Source organism: Narcine bancroftii, chromosome 10, assembly GCF_036971445.1.
Source record: "Narcine bancroftii isolate sNarBan1 chromosome 10, sNarBan1.hap1, whole genome shotgun sequence".
Lineage (NCBI taxonomy): Eukaryota > Metazoa > Chordata > Chondrichthyes > Torpediniformes > Narcinidae > Narcine > Narcine bancroftii.
In genome coordinates, this window is record NC_091478.1 from 58,378,264 (window position 1) to 58,398,700 (window position 20,437).

The 20,437-nt window shown below is 39.1% G+C and overlaps 1 protein-coding gene across 7 annotated transcripts in view; it reads right to left on the bottom strand.

Moving 5' to 3' along the window:
- The window catches only part of vac14 (vac14 homolog (S. cerevisiae)), a 416,406-nt gene that overhangs the window by 293,056 nt on the left and 102,913 nt on the right, over positions 1–20,437 (bottom strand). For all 7 annotated transcript variants that reach the window (XM_069901003.1, XM_069900996.1, XM_069900997.1 and 4 more), the window contains one exon: positions 7,727–7,871. In XM_069901003.1, the coding sequence (XP_069757104.1) occupies positions 7,727–7,871 (145 nt within the window). The remainder of the gene's footprint in view (positions 1–7,726; positions 7,872–20,437) is intronic.

Consider the following 20,437-nt stretch of genomic DNA (forward strand, 5'->3'; position numbering starts at 1 on the left):
CGCTGTAAAGATGTTGCGCCAAGCGTGCTGCCCTCTTTTTCCTTCCAGAGATTCTGCCTAATCTGCTGAATATTTTCTGTTATTTCTATATTAAATAAAGTACTGCTGCTTGGACCAGGGGAACCAAGAGCTGCCATCAAAACCAATTTCCGCACAAGTAGCTCCATGAACCTGCTTTCTTGCATCTGCAAACTGACTAATTAGTCTGCAGTGAGGAATTTCAAATAGCCCATCTGAGGGTAGCTGACTCAGTTGTGTTCATCCAGATAACATCAGGAACGACACACTGGGAAAGGTTTTGTGGCTTGAGTTAAACAAGTCTACAGGTTCTGGAGTGAAAATGTCTGCTGGGATTCACTGGATCTGTGTTGTGCTGATGGCTGGCCCCTCCTCCTGGCTACGCCCCTATCTGTTCACATTTAACCCTGGTTTTGTGCCTAAACCCAGAACCCTTCTGAAGACTACTGTGAAACCTTACCCATAGTTACAAGCTAATAAAAGTGTTTGTCTCTCTCCAGTCGTGAGAGCTTTTATTCATGCTACAATTTTATTAGCTTATTCCCTAAACGATAGAAGTGCTATTCAAGCCTGCTGATAGACCCTCTGTCTCCCGACGCAGCTGACGACTTCACGCACTGGCTAGACTGCTTCCAGGCCTACCTGAATGCGATCAGTGACGTCTTCCACACCTATGAGCTCAGGAGATCCACACTCATTTTGAGGGTAGCAACGAAAGGGTATGCAGTCATCAGGGACTGCATTGCATATGTTACTGCCATCAAGACGTTGAAGGCTCTGTACCTGAAATCACAAAATGATGTCTAGCGAGGCACCGACTAGCTACGTTGCCAATGGCCATGAGAGACCATCGATGACTACCTGCTGGATCTGTGGACATTTGTCAAGAAGTGCAGGTACAAAGTGGCTACGGGCCATATTCGTGATGAAGAACAGGTCTGGGACACTCTAGCCATGGGGAGTCCGCTCGAGGTACATGAGGCAGCGACTGCTCAAGTTGGGTAAGAAGGACCTGGCTAGCCACGTTGAACTGGCAAAATAATTGAAACAGGCCAAGCTCGAGAACTATGACCTTGAAGCCAGCGAGCTGGTTCACCCAGGTGACCCCTTCCAAGGATCGGCTGCTCCCGCTACCCCAGCCCTAATGGTTGCTGCTTCCTGGGCTCGGGAGCGCTCCTGCGCTAGGGAGTGTTTTTTCTGCAGCAAGAGACAGCACCCCTGATCTCGTTGCCCGGCTAAAGACTCAGTGTGTTCCAGCTGTGGCAAGAAAGGGGATTGGGCAAGGGTTTGCTGCATGAGGGAAAGCCTGGGCAAGTCCGCGGCCTACACCACTCCCGGATCCGATTCCAGCCCTAGGCCATCTGCCCCGAATTCACCCAAGCCCACTTTTACTGCACTACACGCTGACGGAGGGTGGCAGTGAGGAAATGGCGTGAAAAGGCTCGGTGGCCATCTTGCCACAAACTTGGCGCCATCATCGGAGGAGGAAGGAGGGCAGCCATCTCTCCACGCCACGAGGTTGACGCAGGGCAACCCAGGATGGTGGGGGCTACTCAAATGAGGATTATGGAGTCTCCGGGGTCCTAGTCTCGATGGTTCGAGATCAGGACAGACCTCACAAGCTCAGCAACTCCATTGTGATTGTGGAGGTAAACGGACATTCCACTAAATGCCTGATCAACACGGGCTCAAGGACTGTGCAAAAATACAACCTGAAGATGTATTCTTCTAATTACTGCATATTCTTTGCATCTCATTCGCATTCTACACGTGTTCAAAAACATTGTATAGTACATCTGTTGTTTGAAGGGGGGAATTCTGTAAATTTCTCCTGATGAATTGTGTGCTCTGGTGTTGGGACTGGACTTCTTGTGTCACCATACAATCGTGAACTTGGAGTTTTCTGGTCCCCTCCCCTCTGTAACGGTTCGGAATGGAGGGCCCCTAAAATCAGAACCCACATGTAGCCTCTCCACACTGAATATCGACCCCCCCCCCCCCCCCCACCTCTCTTCCCAAATCTGTCCTCGGACTGCAAACCTATTGCTACCAAGAGTAGGAGGTACAGCACAGCAGACCAAGATTTTATAAAGTCTGAGACACATCTGCCCAATGAAGGTATCATCGAACCTGGCACCAATCCGTGGAAAGCACAAGTGGTAGTGGTAAAAGGGGAAAAAATTCCAGGCTAGTAATTGACCATAGCCAAACTATTAATTGGTACACACTCCTGGACGCATACCCCCTCCCTTGAATTTCGGACATGGTGAATAACATTGCGCAGTATCAGGTCTATTCGCCCATCGACCTGAAAGATGCTTATTTATCACCAGCTGCCAATCCGATCTGAGGACTGTCCATAAAAGGCATTTGAGGCTAACGGTCATCTTTATCAATTCCAGAGGGTCCCTTTCAGTATCACTAACAGGGTTTCTATCTTCCAAAGGCTGATGGACAGAATAATGGATGAGTATGGGTTGAAGGCTACCTTCCCTGAACTCGATAATGTCACCATCTGTGGCCACACCTTAGAAGACCATGACGCCAATCTCCAGAGTTTTCTCCACGCGGCGAAAGCCCTGAACCTCACTTATAACTCTAGCAAGTATGTGTTCAGGACTAAACATCTGGCTATCTTTGGCTACATGGTGGAGAATGGCGTCATTAGCCTTGACCCCTATAGGACGTACCCCCTGTTCGAGCTCCCCATTCCCAGGACCACAAAGGCTTTGAGAAGATGCCTGGGGTTTTTCTCATATTACATCCAGTGGATCCCTCAATATGCTGATACGGTTTGGCCTCTCTTAAAAGCCACTAATTTCCTTTTGAACAATTGTCAGTTAAATTTAAGCTTTCTAATGGACTTTTTTTTTTAGATATTTGCAAGTTTGGCATTATTTGCAGTCTCAATTGAACACTTTGATACTTTTTGATCTACAATAGGTTCACAGTGGACTGATATCACGTATTTATATTGATCTACTGGATTTAAGAAGAGCCCCAATGGCTAAGATTAAAAATGACTGGGAGCGTGATCTTAATAAAAATTTTTCAGATGAGGATTGGTCTCCACTCGTAGTTTGATCAATGATTCTTCATTTTGTGCAAGGAACTGTTTATTACAATTTAAGGTGATACACAGAAAACACATGTCTAATCACTAATTTTTGAAGCCTCATTGATTCGCATGTTTTGGGAATGTCCTAAATTAGGAGGATATTAGCAGAATCTTTTTCAGTCTTTATCGATGATTTGTAAGATTAAATTAGATCCGTACCCCTTAACTGCCCAATTTGATTTTTTTCACGTGAACTGGATAAACTCTTATCAGTGTTTTAGCTTTTAGTTCGTTGACAGGGCAGTTTTAAAGAAATGGAAAGATGAACTCTCACCGACTCATGCACAGTGGCTACAGAAAGTGGAATTTCAATGTTAATAAAAATATTGAAGAAAGAAAGAACTGACCCTCTCCACTGAAGGATTCTGATCTGAAACCATGACCGCCTGTGGCTTTCCATGGATGCTGCGTGATCTGCTGAGTTCTTCAGCACTTTTGTGTACTGTTTGAATTCTCTTCACTGCTGTCCCATCAATCCAGACAGGTGTGTTATCCCTCAGCCAACCCTTCCTAAAGGAGCACAATCTGCTCCTTGGTCTTGGTGACGCTGAGAGCTTGATTGTTGTTGTGGAATCACTCAGTCAGATTCTCGATCTCCATTCTGACTCCAGTTTTTTGTCCAACTAAGGTGGTGTCAACAGCAAATTTGAAGATGATGTTGAAACCAACCTTATGCACGGAACCTTGGGGTGTCCCTGTGTCATTGCTCAGCGAAGAGGAAGTGATGTTACAATCTGCTCTGTTTGGGATCTGCCAATGGAGAAATCAAGGATTCAGTTGTAGACACCCGGACCCCTGAATGTGGTCAGAGGTTTTGCAGGTATGATGGTGTTGAATGCCGAACTGTAGTCAATGAACGTAGGTATTCTTGCAGCTCGGGTGATCTAATGCAGAGTGGAGGGCCAGCGAGATGTCATCTGCCATTAATCTGCTGTCAGACACAAGTTGATTTGCTTCATAACAAACCTCTCACTCAGAAGCATGGAGTTCATAAATCCAGACAGAGGTGGGAACTAGATTTGAACATTGTAACTGATGAAAAAAGATGGGCAGATCTATATAAGGATTGTATGACTAATACTATAAATGTAAGGTATAGATTAGTACAGTATAATTTTCTACATCAGATAATATCTTACACCACAGAAATTGAATAGATTGAAGTCTGATTTATCTGATCAATGCTTTAGATATGGTGAAGATGTAGGCACTTCATTGCATTCAACTTGGCCTTGTCCTAAGGTAAGAACCTTTTTGGGTGAATTTAGGGAATTTTTTGGAACAAGTTACAAGTGTTATATTTCTACAAAATCTAGATTTATTTCTATTAGGAAATTTTGAAGTAACAAGACCTAAATTAAATCTCTCAATATATCAGTTGGAATATGTTAAAGTTGCATTAGCGGTGGCAAGGAAATCTATTGCAGTTACTTGGAAATCAGATATATATCTGGGTATGACAAGATGAAATTCAGAGATTCCTTTGGAAAACAATTACATATAGTTTGAGAAATAAATATGCTATGTTTCTGTTCAACCAAATATTAAGTTTGAATCTGTAAAAATTGTCCTTTGGACCTGCGAGAATCTGCTCTGAATGGTATGACTTTAAACGTGTGCTAGACAACATCCCTTTGTGCAATCTGGAAAGACTTTCTCTTTATTCTTTTTTAGCTGACGTGGACTTTTTACCCCCTCCATAAATCTTCGTCCGCGAAGCCAAGCCAAAGAAGAAAGAAAAGAGACAACATCCCTTTGTGCAATCTGGAAAGACTTTCTCTTTATTCTTCTTTTATTTTAAAAACTATTGTATTTTTCATACTGGTTACTTTGAGGGAGGGGAGATTAGGTGAGTAAATATAATCATGTATGCAATTTTTAATTTGTTTTTTTGAAATGTATTATTATAGAAATTCTTGAAAACTACATGGATAGAAAATTTTATATAAAATATTCAAAAACAACAAACCTCTCAAAGCACTGACTCCCTTTTCTCAGTTTCCCCTGACCAATCACTTTCAAACAATTACATGCATTTATGTAAAAGATGATGAGATCAGCAGGGCACTCAAGAGCCCTTTTGGCCCAATGTGTTGTACAGGCAGGCTATGAATGCATTACACAACTCCACAGTCAGCAGTCAGGTTCATGAGCATTATTAACTGAGCACTTCTGCAATTGGCAGAATAAGAAAACATTTAAATCACATAAGGAGAAGGTCCAGACAGTTTGCTCCCTGCATGAGGTGGTCTCCATCTCCCTCTCTTCAGCTCATTTATCTGATGAAATGTTCACCCTTACCAACATTATCTCCAGACAGTAGCTCAGGCTGACCGCATGCAATGCTTCCATCCTGCACTAAACCCTGCACACACTTCACCCAGGAGCCTGCTAACAGTTCAAGCAGCACTTACTGCTGGCAACAGCATTTTCAGCTGCTGAAAGCCTCTGCTTGGAAACTCCCCATTAAGCTTCTCTAACTAGACACAGCCCTTTTCCTCATTTTAGAACCTCCTTAAACCCTATCTTGTTGTATCTGTCCCAGGCTGTCAATTTATTTAAATTCATTAACTTCAAATGTTTTACTGCAGTAAATAGTATAATAAGCATAGTCAGTAGGACCCAGAGGGCGATGTACAGCAGGGATGGGTGCTAGAACCATTCTTCTTTGTGCTTCATTTTAATGAGGTGTATGAATATACAGGGGGTCTGAATGGAAAGTTGACAGATGAGATGAAAATTGGCTGAGTTGTAAATATCGAAGGTGGTTGTCTCAGGATGCAGCATGATGCAGATCAGCTGGAAGGATCAGTCACTGATGGAATTTAAAACACAATGTCAAGGTAATTAATGAACTTTGTAAAGTCTAATTCTGGCAGGACATGTAGAGAAAACGTCATAGGCCTTTGGAGTGTTAATGTACAGAGAGACCTTAGATGAAAGTCCATAACAGACAGATATAGCGGGTAGAGAAGACAGCATTCATGATGTTTTCCTTCATAGGTGGATGCATTGAGTACATGAATTGGGGTGTCCAGTTGAACAAAATATTGGTTAAACCACATTTGGAGTACGGAGTGTATAGTTGCGATTATTGCACTGCAGGGAGAGGGAGGATGTAGTAGCATGGAGGGAGTAAGAAGAGATTTACTAGGATGTTTCCTGCAATGGAGGGTGGTAACAATATAAAACAGCCTCATTATATTCTTACTGGAATGTAGATTTAAAGAGGTTCATAAATAATGGGCAAAAGTAGTCAGTGTCTTCTTCCTAGCTCAGGGGAGAGCACAAGGTAAAGTGAATGGGGAAAAATTTAAAGGAGGTCTGATGGGTATTTTATTCCAGACAGAGGGCAGTGATTGTAGGTGATACTTCCCAGCTTCGAATATTTCCCAATCTCAAAAGAAGTCACCTTCCAAGAGAAGTAAGCCTCAGTATTCCAAATTGGATCTTATTCATCCAAATAAATCAAACCATAATTGCAGCTGTAAATAGCTTTAATTTGTCATTGATAAAAGCGAATAAACATTTTCATAGCTTCACACTTCATAACAATGAGTAAAATAAAGCATATTGTAACTGATAATGATACTCAACTTTAAACAAATATAAACAATTTAAAATTATTAATAATGAATAATAATGATAATAATAAATTCAAAGAAAAGTTTCTTGAGAGTTCACGTCTCTTTCATGGTCATTCCAAGAATGAGAAGAGAACTCCCGATCCGCTCGGATATTACGACATATGACGTCATAGAAACTATGGAACTCAACAAAAACAATTAATCCTTAAAGAAAAAGTTATAAAACAACCATAAATCATAAACATAAGGTTTTAACCTCTACTGTGATTATCTAGAGAAAGGTACCAGAGGAGGTGATATAGGAAGCAGATACAATGACAACACCTGAGGCATTTTGGATCGGTTCTTGGATAGGAAAGGAGTAGAGGGATAGGGGCCCAATGCAGGCAAATGGGATTAGCATAGATAATCTACAATAAACACAAAACATTGTCCGTTGCAATTGCAACGATCTCCCAGTCGCAATCCATTTCAATTCCAAATCCCATACCCTTGCCGGCATGTCTGTCCTTGGTCTCATGCACTGCCAGACCAAGACTACCTGCAGATTGGAGGAACAACACTTCATATTCTGTCTGGGCACACTCAAAACAGAAGGCATTACATCGACATTTCCAGTTTCCAGATCCTCCCCCCTTCCCTCTGTCTCCTTTCCTCCAGCTCTGTATTCACAGAGCCACCCTCTCCCTCCCCAATCAACTCTCAGCTTTTTTTTCCTGCCCTCCTCTCCATGTCCATCAATGGTCCTTTGGCTGTTGGCCTGTGCTCCTCCCCTGCCTTTTATTTCAGGCACCTGCCTGCTTTTTGCTCATACGTTGAAGAAGGGCTCAGGCTCAAAACGTTGGTGACATCTCTTTGCCTCCTATGGACAATGCAGCACCTGTTGAGTTTCTCCTGCACTTTTGTGCTTTAGTATTGGAACAAGTTCTGGGTTTACAGCACTAACGTCAGTCTGGGAATGCATATTGTGCTGTGGGCCTGTTAAGTTACCTAAAGTTTTTACCTTCCTGGGAGTCTTGATGTAAAGATGATACAGCCACTTCAAGATAGCGATTCGTGTCATCATTCCTGTTACTGTATCATGAAGGTGGTGATCCAGCACGAGCACGATCCCATCCAAGTCAAGGGTCTCCCGGGAACGGTCGATCCTGCAGACAAAAGGAAACATTGCATGACATGAATTGATGATTGACAACTTAGTCCAAAAAAATACTGGCACACACCATACACAGCTTTTATCTTAAGAAAATTTGAAGATAGCGTGGAGAGAGAAAATCAGCTGCAAAGTTGTAGGGCCTTCACCGCATCCTGAAGGATTCCAACCCAAAACAATGACCATTCTCTCTCTCTCTCCCCCCCCCCCCACCCCCCACTGATGCTGCTCGACCGTTGAGTTCCTCCATCAGCTGGTGTTTGGTCCCAGGTTCCATCATCTGCACTCTCTTGTGTGTCTCAAACCATCCTACCTGACAACTGCACGACCCTTACAAATCAGGAAGTGAGACAAAGTCTTTGATCAATATTTTAACATCTTTTCCACACACGTAATTAATAAACAATCATTTAAAACAATAATAGTTTGTTAAAAAGGTTTCAGTCATCACATGATGGTTATTACCCTTCCCCTTCCCTCCCATACCCTCCTTCCCCAAACACCCTCACCTCAAAGAAATTTATATATAAAAATACATGGTTGTATGGAATAAAGAAATAGAAAAATAGCTTCATGGATTGCTTGGAGAATCACTTTCCAACACTTAGGACTCCAGCAAGGTTTACATGATCAATTTGGGGATGAAGATTAAAAGGCTGGAAGAACACCACTACGTATTTATATCTAAAATTTGCATATACAGGCTCCAAACCTGCAAAAATATACCTTATTTATTTCTCAAATTGTATGTAATTTTCTCCAAGGGGACACTTTATTTCTGCATTCCATCTTCCCATACCCCAGTCGACTTACAGGTCACTGCAATATACTTCCTGGCCACCACTAATGCTATTTTAACAAATTTCATTTGATACATTGATGGCTTCAACTTAGGACTTGTTCCTTCCACGTTTTCCAATAAATCTGAGTTAAGTGGAAATACAATATTTGCAACTTGTTCTAAAAAAATTATCCTAAATCTGCCCAAAAATGCTTTACTTTGGGACATGACCAAGTTTAATGCAAGAAAGTTCCTGTCTCTTCACCACACATAAAACAATGATCTGATGAATATGATTTCATTCTATTCAATTTTTGTGGCATCAAGTATAGCTGATGCAGAAAATTATATTGAGCTAATCTGTACCTTACATCTGACCATCTTTGCTCATCAACTATAATATTCAAATCCCATCTCTGTCTAGATTTATGCACTCCCTGTTTAGTAGTTCCTATTTGTAGGAGAAAATTCATTGCAGAAGTAACTTTCTTAGTATTTCTTCTCCTAATAAGAATTTCCATCTCACCACATGTATGTAGCTTTCAACATCGCTGAACCTAAGTTTTCCCTCAAATATCCTCTCAGATGAAAATAACAAAAAGAGTATTATGAATTATTCCATATTTATTCCTTAATTGTTCAAATGATATCAATTGGCCTTGTTCATAACAATCTTCGATATTTTAACACCTTTATTAAACCAAATATTTAAAAACTGATTGTCCTTGAAAAAAGTACATGACAGTTTGAATCAAAGGCATCTTGGGCAGTATACTTCCATTTGTTCCAATTTCACCATTTATCTTATTCCAAATAGAAATTAGTTGATTCAACAATGGTGTTTCTTTAACAAGTTATTAATTTTGAATAATATTAATAATCTCATCACACTATTCACCAATATTTTGGCAAGAATCTTATATCTGCATTTAATAAATAAATAGGTCTATGAGATGGGGGTTTTAAAGGGTCTCTGTCCTATTTTGGTATTACAATGATTATTGCTGTTGAAAATGTTTCTGGGAGAGTATGAGTTATTGGTGCTTAATCTAACATTTCCATGAAAATAGGAATCAATAATTTTTTTAATTCTTTATAAAATTCAGATGGAAAACCATCTTCTCCCAGATATTTATAACTTTATAATGAATTCATTGCCTCCTTCACTTCTAGTGGTGTAAAATGTTCTTCCATGCTCAATCTAGGTAAATTTATCCAAGATAGATATCCATCCATTTTATTATCATCTTTGTTTAATTCTAAGACTTTGACCTATATACTTTAGAATAAAAACTCTTAAAAGATTCATTTATATCATGAGGTTTGTAACTAATGACATTCAAATAATTCGTAATTACATTAATCATTCTTTAAACCTGTTCTGCTTTCAATGGTCATGCAAGCATTTTATGTGATTCATAATACTTCTGTTTAGTTCTTATGATTGCTTTTATTGTTCTGTAAGTTTGTAAGGTAGTAAAATGAAGTTTTTTTATTAATTAATTGTCTACACTCATCTTCAGAACTTCTCTTTTGAAGATCTTTTTCCAAAATCATTATTTCTTGTTCTAATTGTTTCATATACTCTTTCGTAATTTTGGAAGTACAACATAACTTAGCCTCTCAAATATGCTTTTAAAGCATCCCATATTACAAATTTGTGATACAAAATAACTGAATTTATCTTCTAATAAAATCACAATAATCTTTTTTAATAATAATGAATTCAATCACCCAACTGATTTCTCTATAACAGGCATTATGACTGTCATTAATAAAGGTGAACAATCAGACAAAATTCACACTTTATATTCTGCTTCTAAAATCCTACCTTGCATTTGTGCTAAAATTAAAAATAGGTCAATTCTAGAATAAGAGTCATGTTTATTTGAATAAAAAGAATAAGCATCTATTAAGATCAAGTCCTCATTAATACCAATGTATTAATACTTTGGCTCTTATCATTCTTCTTTCTATCTAAGATTGTATCTAAACAAAAATTTAAATCTCCTCCTATTAAAATAATCTTGTGTGTCTCTTCTAAATTCAGAAATGTTTTTGAATACATTTCTCATCATCTATAATTCTGAATATATTTGACAGTGTATCTTCACACATCTCCCTACTGGATCTGTTACTGCATTTTCTATTTTAATTGGAAGTTTTTTTTTCACTAAAATTGCTACTCCTTTTGTCTTAGAATTAAACAAAGAAGCTGCTACATACCCAACCCAATCTCTTCAAAACTTCAGATGTTCTCTTTCAAATAAATAGGTTTCTTGCAAAAAAAAACTGTCTACTCCCATTTTCTTAATAAATGTTCATACTCTTTTCCTTTTCATCTTATTTAACCCGTTAACATTAAAATTTACAACTTTCACTGTATTTTAATAAACCACTACTTCCTCTGCCTCTGGCTGAGAACCCCCCCCACCCCAGCTCTGTTATTCAATATCCAATGTGTTTGCACATAATTCCTTCGGCAATCCAGATAAAGAAAGCATATTTACAATTAAAACACATGTTCCCAAACTTATAACGATATACAAATGAAATAACCCCCCTCCAGTAAATGTTGTTTAAATAATACCCAACACTATCTCCCTCTATTTTATGGGCTGAAACTGAGGTCACAATTACCAATATGATACACAGAACCTCATCCCCTCCCCAACCCTCCTGGTGGGTTTAATTTAATCCTTTAATTCGTCCATTAAAAATGTTCAAAACCAACAAGAAAAATAAGTAGGCGGTATTCTAAAATATTCAATCCTGCAGGAGCTCCCAAATAAATTTAGTTAATCTTGGATATAATAACAACTGATCTTCTAATTCTTCATTCCACCTAGGCTCTTGAGAGATTTTCCACAAACTCTTCACCTCCAGGCAAGAAAATCTTCAAAGTTGCAGGATGACGCCATACAAATCGATACCTTTTTCCCCAAAAGAATCCTCTTTTTAATATATCTGCACTTTAATAAATCAGGATAAAATAAAACTTTACCCCTTCATACTCAAAGTGGGCCTTTTCTTGCTCTTGCCTCTTCTGCCACCAGAGTCAGAATCTTCTCTCTACCTTGGCATCAAAGAAACTTAATTAGCGCAGAGCGTGGGTTCTGATTTGGAACTGGCTTTGCTCTATGTGCTCTTTCAATCTTAAAAGGGTGATCAAAATGCTCACTTTCCAGTACTTCAGGAATCCATTTCATAAAAAAGCCAGTTAGATCTTGTTCCTCTACTTTTTTAAGACCCACTATTTTAATAGTATTTCTTCTAACGTTTTTCAATATATCTACTTTCGAGTCAAGCTTCTGATTTTCCTTAGTGCTGGAATCTTCCACTCGAGTTACTCGAGCTGCATTTCTTCCTGAATTTTCTTCATTTTCCCATCTAATTCATCAATTTTTTTTTCTGCAGTTTATTAACTGCATCCAAAATTTATATTTAATTTTCCTTTCACTTCCCTTTTCATTGCATGAAATGTTCTTATTAGGGCCCGAACACTCCATTGTAAGCCCCCATGTGGCTAAGGAAGTACTCACCTGAATGCTCCGAAAGCACCTCCGAGGCGCCAAGGCCAATCCTCCTCTGGGAGGAATAATTGGCGGAGAGCCGAGCTCCCCTGATGCACCTAAATGCAGCCAGGCTGTAAGCGGCTGCTTAGGGGAGAGCTGATGACGTCGCAGTGACACTGTCAGGATGAGACACATTAGCGTGAACTTTAAAAGCATTAATGGCCTTCCCAAGGATTCGGCACATCTCAGCCTGAACACTGACACAGGCTGATAACATCATAAGTATTTCCCTTGCCTGCTCTGGGTCCGCCATAACCCTGTGTTCTTCTGCTTCGACATGCTTCAATTGACATTACGTTGGCGGGCAGAGATACGGCTCCAGTTGACCAGCTTCGGAAGGCACTCTGGGGCACATCTGGTTGAACAGGCCCTTTCAGGTGGACCAGGCAACGCTGCAAGGGCTGCCACCTGAAAGGTGAGTCTGCAGGTTAAGATCCGCTCGTGCCGTCACCCTCAAGGTGAAGGGTCCACCTAAAAGGGCCTATTAATAAATCAATGTTGGCTATGTCTTCTACTTTGAGTTTACTTTTAAAATTTTTAACTTCTTTCAGTACCACTTATTCTAATTGCTGGTCTTCTTCTTCTTCACTGCCAATCTCTTGTGAGCCAGACTCTTCTTCTGACGGTGTCCCCGAAGGCCCCAGCTTTTCTCTCGTGCAATTAGCTTCCAGGTTCTTCCCAGACGCCATTTCTCAGTCACTGTGGGAGAGAATCGTCAGCAGAAGCTCCCTCCACAGATTCACTCACCCAGGGAGAAGCTCGAATGCATCCTCCCTACTTCAAGCTCGCAGTAGGCCTCAGAAAAGTTCACCACTTTCTGAGTGAAGTTATATTTCTTCATATCAGTCTGAAACAGCCTCAGTTCTTGCCAGAGGAAATGTCCTCCTTTCAAGCTCTCATGATTTTCTCCATTTTGATGTGGTCTCCATCTTCTAAACTCTGGAGAAATGAATTGTAAGACAGGAATCAGTCTGCTTACATGAGGAATGGTCAGGTTGGTGTGAAACACAAAAGTCTGCAGACACTGTGATTGGAGTAAAAAAAATAATTATGCTGAGGAACTCAGCAGGTCTCACAGGGGCCACAGGAGGTAAAGATATATAACCAACATTTCCGGCCTAGGTTAATATAGTATTGCTCCTACGTATCTTTACAAGGCTTTCAGGACAGAAGAAAATTCAAAAAGAAACATGTCAAGGTTCAAGGTTCATTTATTATCTCATTATAATACATTAAAAATGTAATATATTCTACATGATATTTTTCAACTTTTGTCTGCTGTTAGGCATACAGAGTTGCCATGAGCATTACCCGGCATTCCTACCAATAAGAGAAAGAGAAGCAAAAGACAGTCCTTTCAGTGACACTGAGTGTCTATGGATTCGCCTCTAGCGTTCCTGCAACCTCTGCAGCCACACGGACTCCTGCTCAATCCATCGGCAACCTGAGCTTCAGATCCAAACCTCTGTCTACTACTTACCAAGAGAAGTACATCGCTGGAATTACCCGTTCTCAGGAGGAAGGTGCATGTGCCAACGAAGTGGATCCCGATTCTGGCAGCCTGCCGACTTTAATGGAGGGAGCACGCAGGAAGACGATCCCATTGTCTGAAACGACTCAGGCAATGTTCCAGCCTGAAGAGATCGATCTAATTGGTGAGTTCTTGAAACAACAGCGAGTTGCTGGGGGAGACCAGGGTCGACCCCCTGAAGAAGTCGGGGTGCCGTCGCTGGGAGTCCAGACCCGCAGTAGAACCGTTAAATTGCCTGTTGCTGAGATGCAGCAGGAGCTGCAGTTACCTGGTTCTGCCACTACTTTAGAGAAAGCAGGGCTGAGCTTTTCTGAGCAACAATATAAGCAGTTAAACGCTGTCATTCAGCCTATAATGCAAGAGCTGGCTCAAATGAATGTTAGTATAAGGTCAGAATTCACTACAGTTAAGGCACGTGTGGAAGCATCTTGTGAAGATTTTTAAATAATTTCAGTCTGCTTTTTTGGAATGTAAACAGCAAGTGGCCTCTAATATAGAAAAAGTGTTGAAGGTTGAAAAATCCGTTTTAGAATTGCGAGAAAGTGAGAAGGAGTTAGAGAGGAAAAAAGACTATTTGGAGAATCAAAGTAGAAGGAATATGTGAAAATCGTTGGTTTGCCAGAAGGTATGGAAGGACAAGATCATTTTTTTAAAGAATGGATTCCACAAGTATTGGGGCAAGAATTTTTCTCTGGAGGAATTGGAAAGAGCTCATAGAGCTTAAAGAAGAACACCTCTACCTGGTCAATCACCGAGACCTGTGATAATTTGATGTTTGAACTATTTGGACAGAGAAGCAATACTTCGACTAGCAGTGCAAAATGTGAGACAACGACAGGCTCCGTTATTGATTCAGAATAGTAGAGTTCTTTTTAATCCAGATTTGAGTCAAGTGGTTATTCAGCGTCGGCGTCGATTTAATCCAGTTAAAGAAGTTCTGTGGTGTAAAGGCTATAAGTCTACTTTTCGCTATCCAACAGTGTTGAAGGTGTTCTATGGAGAATTACAATCTCGGTTTTTTGAGAATGATCGTGAAGCAATGATTTTTGCTGACTCATTGCCAGATGTAAGAGGTCAAAGACATAGTCCACCATTGTCTCCTAAAGAAAGATCTGGTTGTTCTGGAAATGGAAGAAATGGCAGAAATGGGAGAAATGGGAATGGAAAGAGTCCAACTTCTCAGGAAATGGGGTCTTCGAGTTTGGAATCTCTTGGATGAATAGAAGAACTTACTTATTCTTACTTTATTTTATATGTCATTATGATATTTTGATGTTATTCTTTGTTTGGCTGGGGAGGGAGAGATTGGCTCTAAGTTCTATTAGTCATCAGCCACTGGTGGGTGATCCACACCCAAGTTTTGTTTAGGGGTTACTACCTTTTGGTAGTTTTTTTTTTGGGGGGGGGGGTTCTTCTTTTTTTTCTCTCTCTTTTTATTTTTTTAAATTATTTTTTATTTATTTATTGTTTAAATTTCATTTTATTTAGTCTTTAATTTGTGTTTCTTTTCTCCTATTGGAGAGCCTATTTACAATGTTTTGAGTTTTTATATAATGATATTATTAGTTCTTAGTAATATCAGTAGATATGTCAACGTTGAGGTTTGCTACTTTTAATGTTCGAGGTTTAAACAGTACGATTAAGCATAAGCGCATTTTGACGTATATTAAGAAAATGAAAATTGATGTTTCTTTCTTACAAGAAACACATCTGAATGTTAAAGAAAGTATGAAATTGAAGAGGGACTGGGTAGGGCATGTATATTCTTCTTCATTTAATTCCAGGGCTAAAGGTGTAGCAATTTTGATACATAAGAATTTATCTTTTGAATTATAATCAATGGAGGAAAAGGCAGGATGTATTCTTAAATTAAATTGAAAGATTTTTATTGAATTTTGGACTTTACTTAATATTTATGCACCAAATGTAGATGATGAAAAATTTATTTCTGATGCATTTTTATATCTGGGTCAGGCTAATGATAATGTCTTAGTTGGTGGTGATTTTAATTGTGTTTTGAAACCTTTATTAGATAAACTTCCGAAGAAAGTTAAGAAATCAAAAATGGCAATTCAGGTTCAGGCGATGATGAAAGATCTTAATTTAGTGGATATTTGGAGACGTCTTAATCCGACAGAGAAGGATTTCTCCTTTTATTCAACTAGACATTAATCGTTTTCAAGGATTGACTTTTTTTTTAGTATCGGCACATTTACAGGGGAAAATACAAGTGGAATATAAAAGTAGGGTGATTTCAGATCATTCTTTGTTATACTTTACATATGCAACCTCTGAGAAAATTCAGGTGGCCTATCGTTGGAAGTTTAATATAATGTTATTAAAAAATTCCTTGCTTCAAGTGCAGAGAACAAAACAAAGGACTCTACATCACCTTTGTTGACCTCACCAAAGCCATCGACACCATGAGCAGGAAAGGGCTTTGGCAAATACTAGAGCGCATCGGATGTCCCCCAAAGTTCCTCAACATGATTATCCAACTGCACGAAAACCAACAAGGTCGGGTCAGATACAGCAATGAGCTCTCTGAACCCTTCTCCATTAACAATGGCGTGAAGCAAGGCTGTGTTCTCGCACCAACCCTCTTTTCAATCTTCTTCAGCATGATGCTGAACCAAGCCATGAAAGACCCCAACAATGAAGACGCTGTTTACATCCGGTACCGCACGGATGGCAGTCTCTTCAATCTGAGACGCCTGCAAGCTCACACCAAGACACAAGAGAAACTTGTCCGTGAACTACTCTTTGCAGATGATGCCGCTTTAGTTGCCCATTCAGAGCCAGCTCTTCAGCGCTTGACGTCCTGCTTTGCGGAAACTGCCAAAATGTTTGGCCTGGAAGTCAGCCTGAAGAAAACTGAGGTCCTCCATCAGCCAGCTCCCCACCATGACTACCAGCCCCCCCACATCTCCATCGGGCACACAAAACTCAAAACGGTCAACCAGTTTACCTATCTCGGCTGCACCATTTCATCAGATGCAAGGATCGACAATGAGATAGACAACAGACTCGCCAAGGCAAATAGCGCCTTTGGAAGACTACACAAAAGAGTCTGGAAAAACAACCAACTGAAAAACCTCACAAAGATAAGCGTATACAGAGCCGTTGTCATACCCACACTCCTGTTCGGCTCCGAATCATGGGTCATCTACCGGCCCCACCTACGGCTCCTAGAACGCTTCCACCAGCGTTGTCTCCGCTCCATCCTCAACATCCATTGGAGCGCTTACACCCCTAACGTTGAAGTACTCGAGATGGCAGATGTCGACAGCATCGAGTCCACGCTGCTGAAGATCCAGCTGCGCTGGATGGGTCACGTCTCCAGAATGGAGGACCATCGCCTTCCCAAGATCCTGTTATATGGCGAGCTCTCCACTGGCCACCGTGACAGAGGTGCACCAAAGAAAAGGTACAAGGACTGCCTAAAGAAATCTCTTGGTGCCTGCCACATTGACCACCGCCAGTGGGCTGATAACGCCTCAAACCGTGCATCTTGGCGCCTCACAGTTTGGCGGGCAGCAACCTCCTTTGAAGAAGACCGCAGAGCCCACCTCACTGACAAAAGGCAAAGGAGGAAAAACCCAACACCCAACCCCAACCAACCAATTTTCCCTTGCAACCGCTGCAATCGTGTCTGCCTGTCCCGCATCGGACTTGTCAGCCACAAACGAGCCTGCAGCTGACGTGGACTTTTTACCCCCTCCATAAATCTTCGTCCGCGAAGCCAAGCCAAAGGAAAAAAAAATTAAAAAATACGGAATTTATTGATTTTTTGAAAAAACAAATTAATTTTTTTTGAAAGAAAATTCTAATTCTGTTCAAAGTAAGTTTGTATTATTTGAGAGGACAAATAATTAGTTATACTTCTAAAATAAAAAAGAATTGATTAAATCAGAGTCTTGAATTAGAGAAACGAATTAGTGAGCTAGAAAAGGAATTTCAGAAAGATGCTACTGAAGATCAGAAAATAGAATTGTCTAGGTTGAAACTGGAATATAATACTCCACAATCTTATCAGTTTGAATGTATGATTAATAGGACTAAACAATGATATTATGAATGGGGAGAGAAAGCACATAAGGTATTGGCATGGCAATTAAAGAAAGAACAGATTTCAAGGACTATTAATGCTGTTAGACGGAATTCGCTTATCACGTATAAACCTCGTGAGATTAATGATGAATTTTGTTCATTTTATAAAAAGTTATATAGATCTGATGGAAAACCGGAAAACGGATCGATTGATCTTTTTTATCACAGTTGAATTTACCGACATTAGAGGAGGTAGATGTACAGGAGTTGGAAGCACCATTTACTGACTCAGAAATTAAAAAGGGCTATGATGGAAATGCCGAACGGTAAATTGCCTGGTGATGATGGATTTTCGGTCGAATTTTATAAAATTTTTTATGATTACTTTTCTACAGTATTTGGAGATGTACTATGTCAGGTTGGAGAACATTATGAATTGCCTGAGTCTTGTTCTAGTGCTTTAATTACAGTAATTCCAAAGAAAGATAGAGATCCTTTGAAAGTATCCTCATATAGACCGATTTCGTTGTTAAATGTAGATTATAAAATTATAGCTAAAATTTTAGTGAATAGGTTGGCTAAATGTTTACCTAAGCTGATTCATATGGATCAGACAGGTTTCATAAAGAATAGATATGCCTCAGATAATATTTTACGTGTGATTAGTTTGATTAATTGATTTCGATAATCATCAGACCATCCGATGGTGATATCTTTAGATGCCGAAAAAGTGTTTGATAGAGTTGAGTGGAATTTTTTGTTTAAAGTTTTGGAGAAATTCAAGTTTGGTCCTTTTTTTATTGGTTGGATTAAGGCTTTATATAGTAAACCGGTAGCTAGAGTACTGACGAATGGTTTGATTTCGGAACCATTTAAATTGACCCGATCTACTCGTCAAGGTTGTCCTTTATAACCACCTATGTTTGCGTTAGTGATTGAACCTTTGGCACAATTGATAAGACAAAATATACAGATACAAGGTATGAAAGTTTTAGATGAGGAATATAAAATTAATTTATTTGCCGATGATGTATTGGTGTATCTAACAAACCCAGCTCAATCACTTTTACATTTGAAGGAGTGCCTGATGCAATATGGATGTCTTTCTGGATATAAAGTTAATTGAGAAAAAAGTGAAATATTACCGGTGAGTGAAGAAGATTATTCAGCATATAAGAATATTCTTAATTTGAAATGGACGGATCGAATTAAGTATTTGGGTATAATTTTGGATGTTAATTATCAATCTTTATATAAATTAAATTATGTTCCGTTAATAAAAAAAATTAAAACTGATTTGATTAAATGGAAAGAATTACCTATTAATTTATTGGGTAGAATAAATACAATTAAGATGAATATTTTTCCATGTATGCAATATTTATTTCAATCTATTTCGTATTTACTTGATAATTTTTTTTTCGAGATTTGAATAAAATGGTTAGGGAGTTTTTATGGAGAGGTAAATTTTCAAGAGTAGCCTTGAATAAATTAACTTGGAAATATGAATTAGGGGGACTATGTTTCCCACATTTTCGCAATTATTATGAAGCAGCCCAACTTAAATTTATTAGTTCATTGATGGATTTGGAACGGACGCCTAGTTGGGCCAAAATTGAGATGGCAAATATCTCTGAATTTGAAATACATCAATTCTTGTTTAGATGGAATGTAAATTTGTTACAGCAACATAATGTTCCTATATTAAAACATTTAATGAAGTTATGGACAAAGAAAAAGAAAATGATAGGTTCTAGGGGTGAATTATCGGCCTTGATTCCGTTCTTTAATAATCAACTTATTTCTTTTTCAATACATAATCGAAGTTTATTACATTGGAGATTTAAAGGTATGGAAAATTTGGGAGATTGTTTTAAAGAAGGAAAATTTTTATCTTTTGATCAGATGAGGGACAGTTACGGTATTGATATGAACTCTTTGTTTCTTTATTTCAAATTCAATCTTTGGTAAAACATGTGTTTGGTAGAGATATGATTTTACCTGAAATGACTAAATTTGAGACTTTTCTTATGAAGGTACCAGAGAAGGATTATATTTCACTTGTGTATCAAATATTACAGGATGGTATGGATAAAAAGGGATGGGATAAATCCAAAGGTAAATGGGAAGCGGAGATTGGTTTTATTTTTTCTGAGGATGATTGGTCAGATATTTGTTATGATAGTGTAACTAGACTGAATAATGCACGTTACGCAATGATTAATTATACTTAACACCTGAAAAACTAAAAAAGTATGGTTTTCATGAATCAGATTTGTGTTTTAGATGTGGTAACTCTGTTGGAACGTTTTTTCATGCAGTTTGGTCATGTATACATGTACAATCTTTTTGGAAGAAACTCCAATTGTTTCTGGAATACCTGTATAAGATTAAAATACCTTTAGATCCGACAGCATTTTTATTGGGTAGTTTGCAACCTCTGAATGGTTTGGGATTAGATACATTTCAACTTGCTTTTGTATATTTAGTTTTATCTGTAGCGAAAAAATGTATTGCTAGTTCATGGAAAGATACGAATATGATTGATATTAATAGATGGGATAATGAGATGAAATATTGTTTAATAATGGAAAAAATTACATGTTTCACGTGATAATTATAGT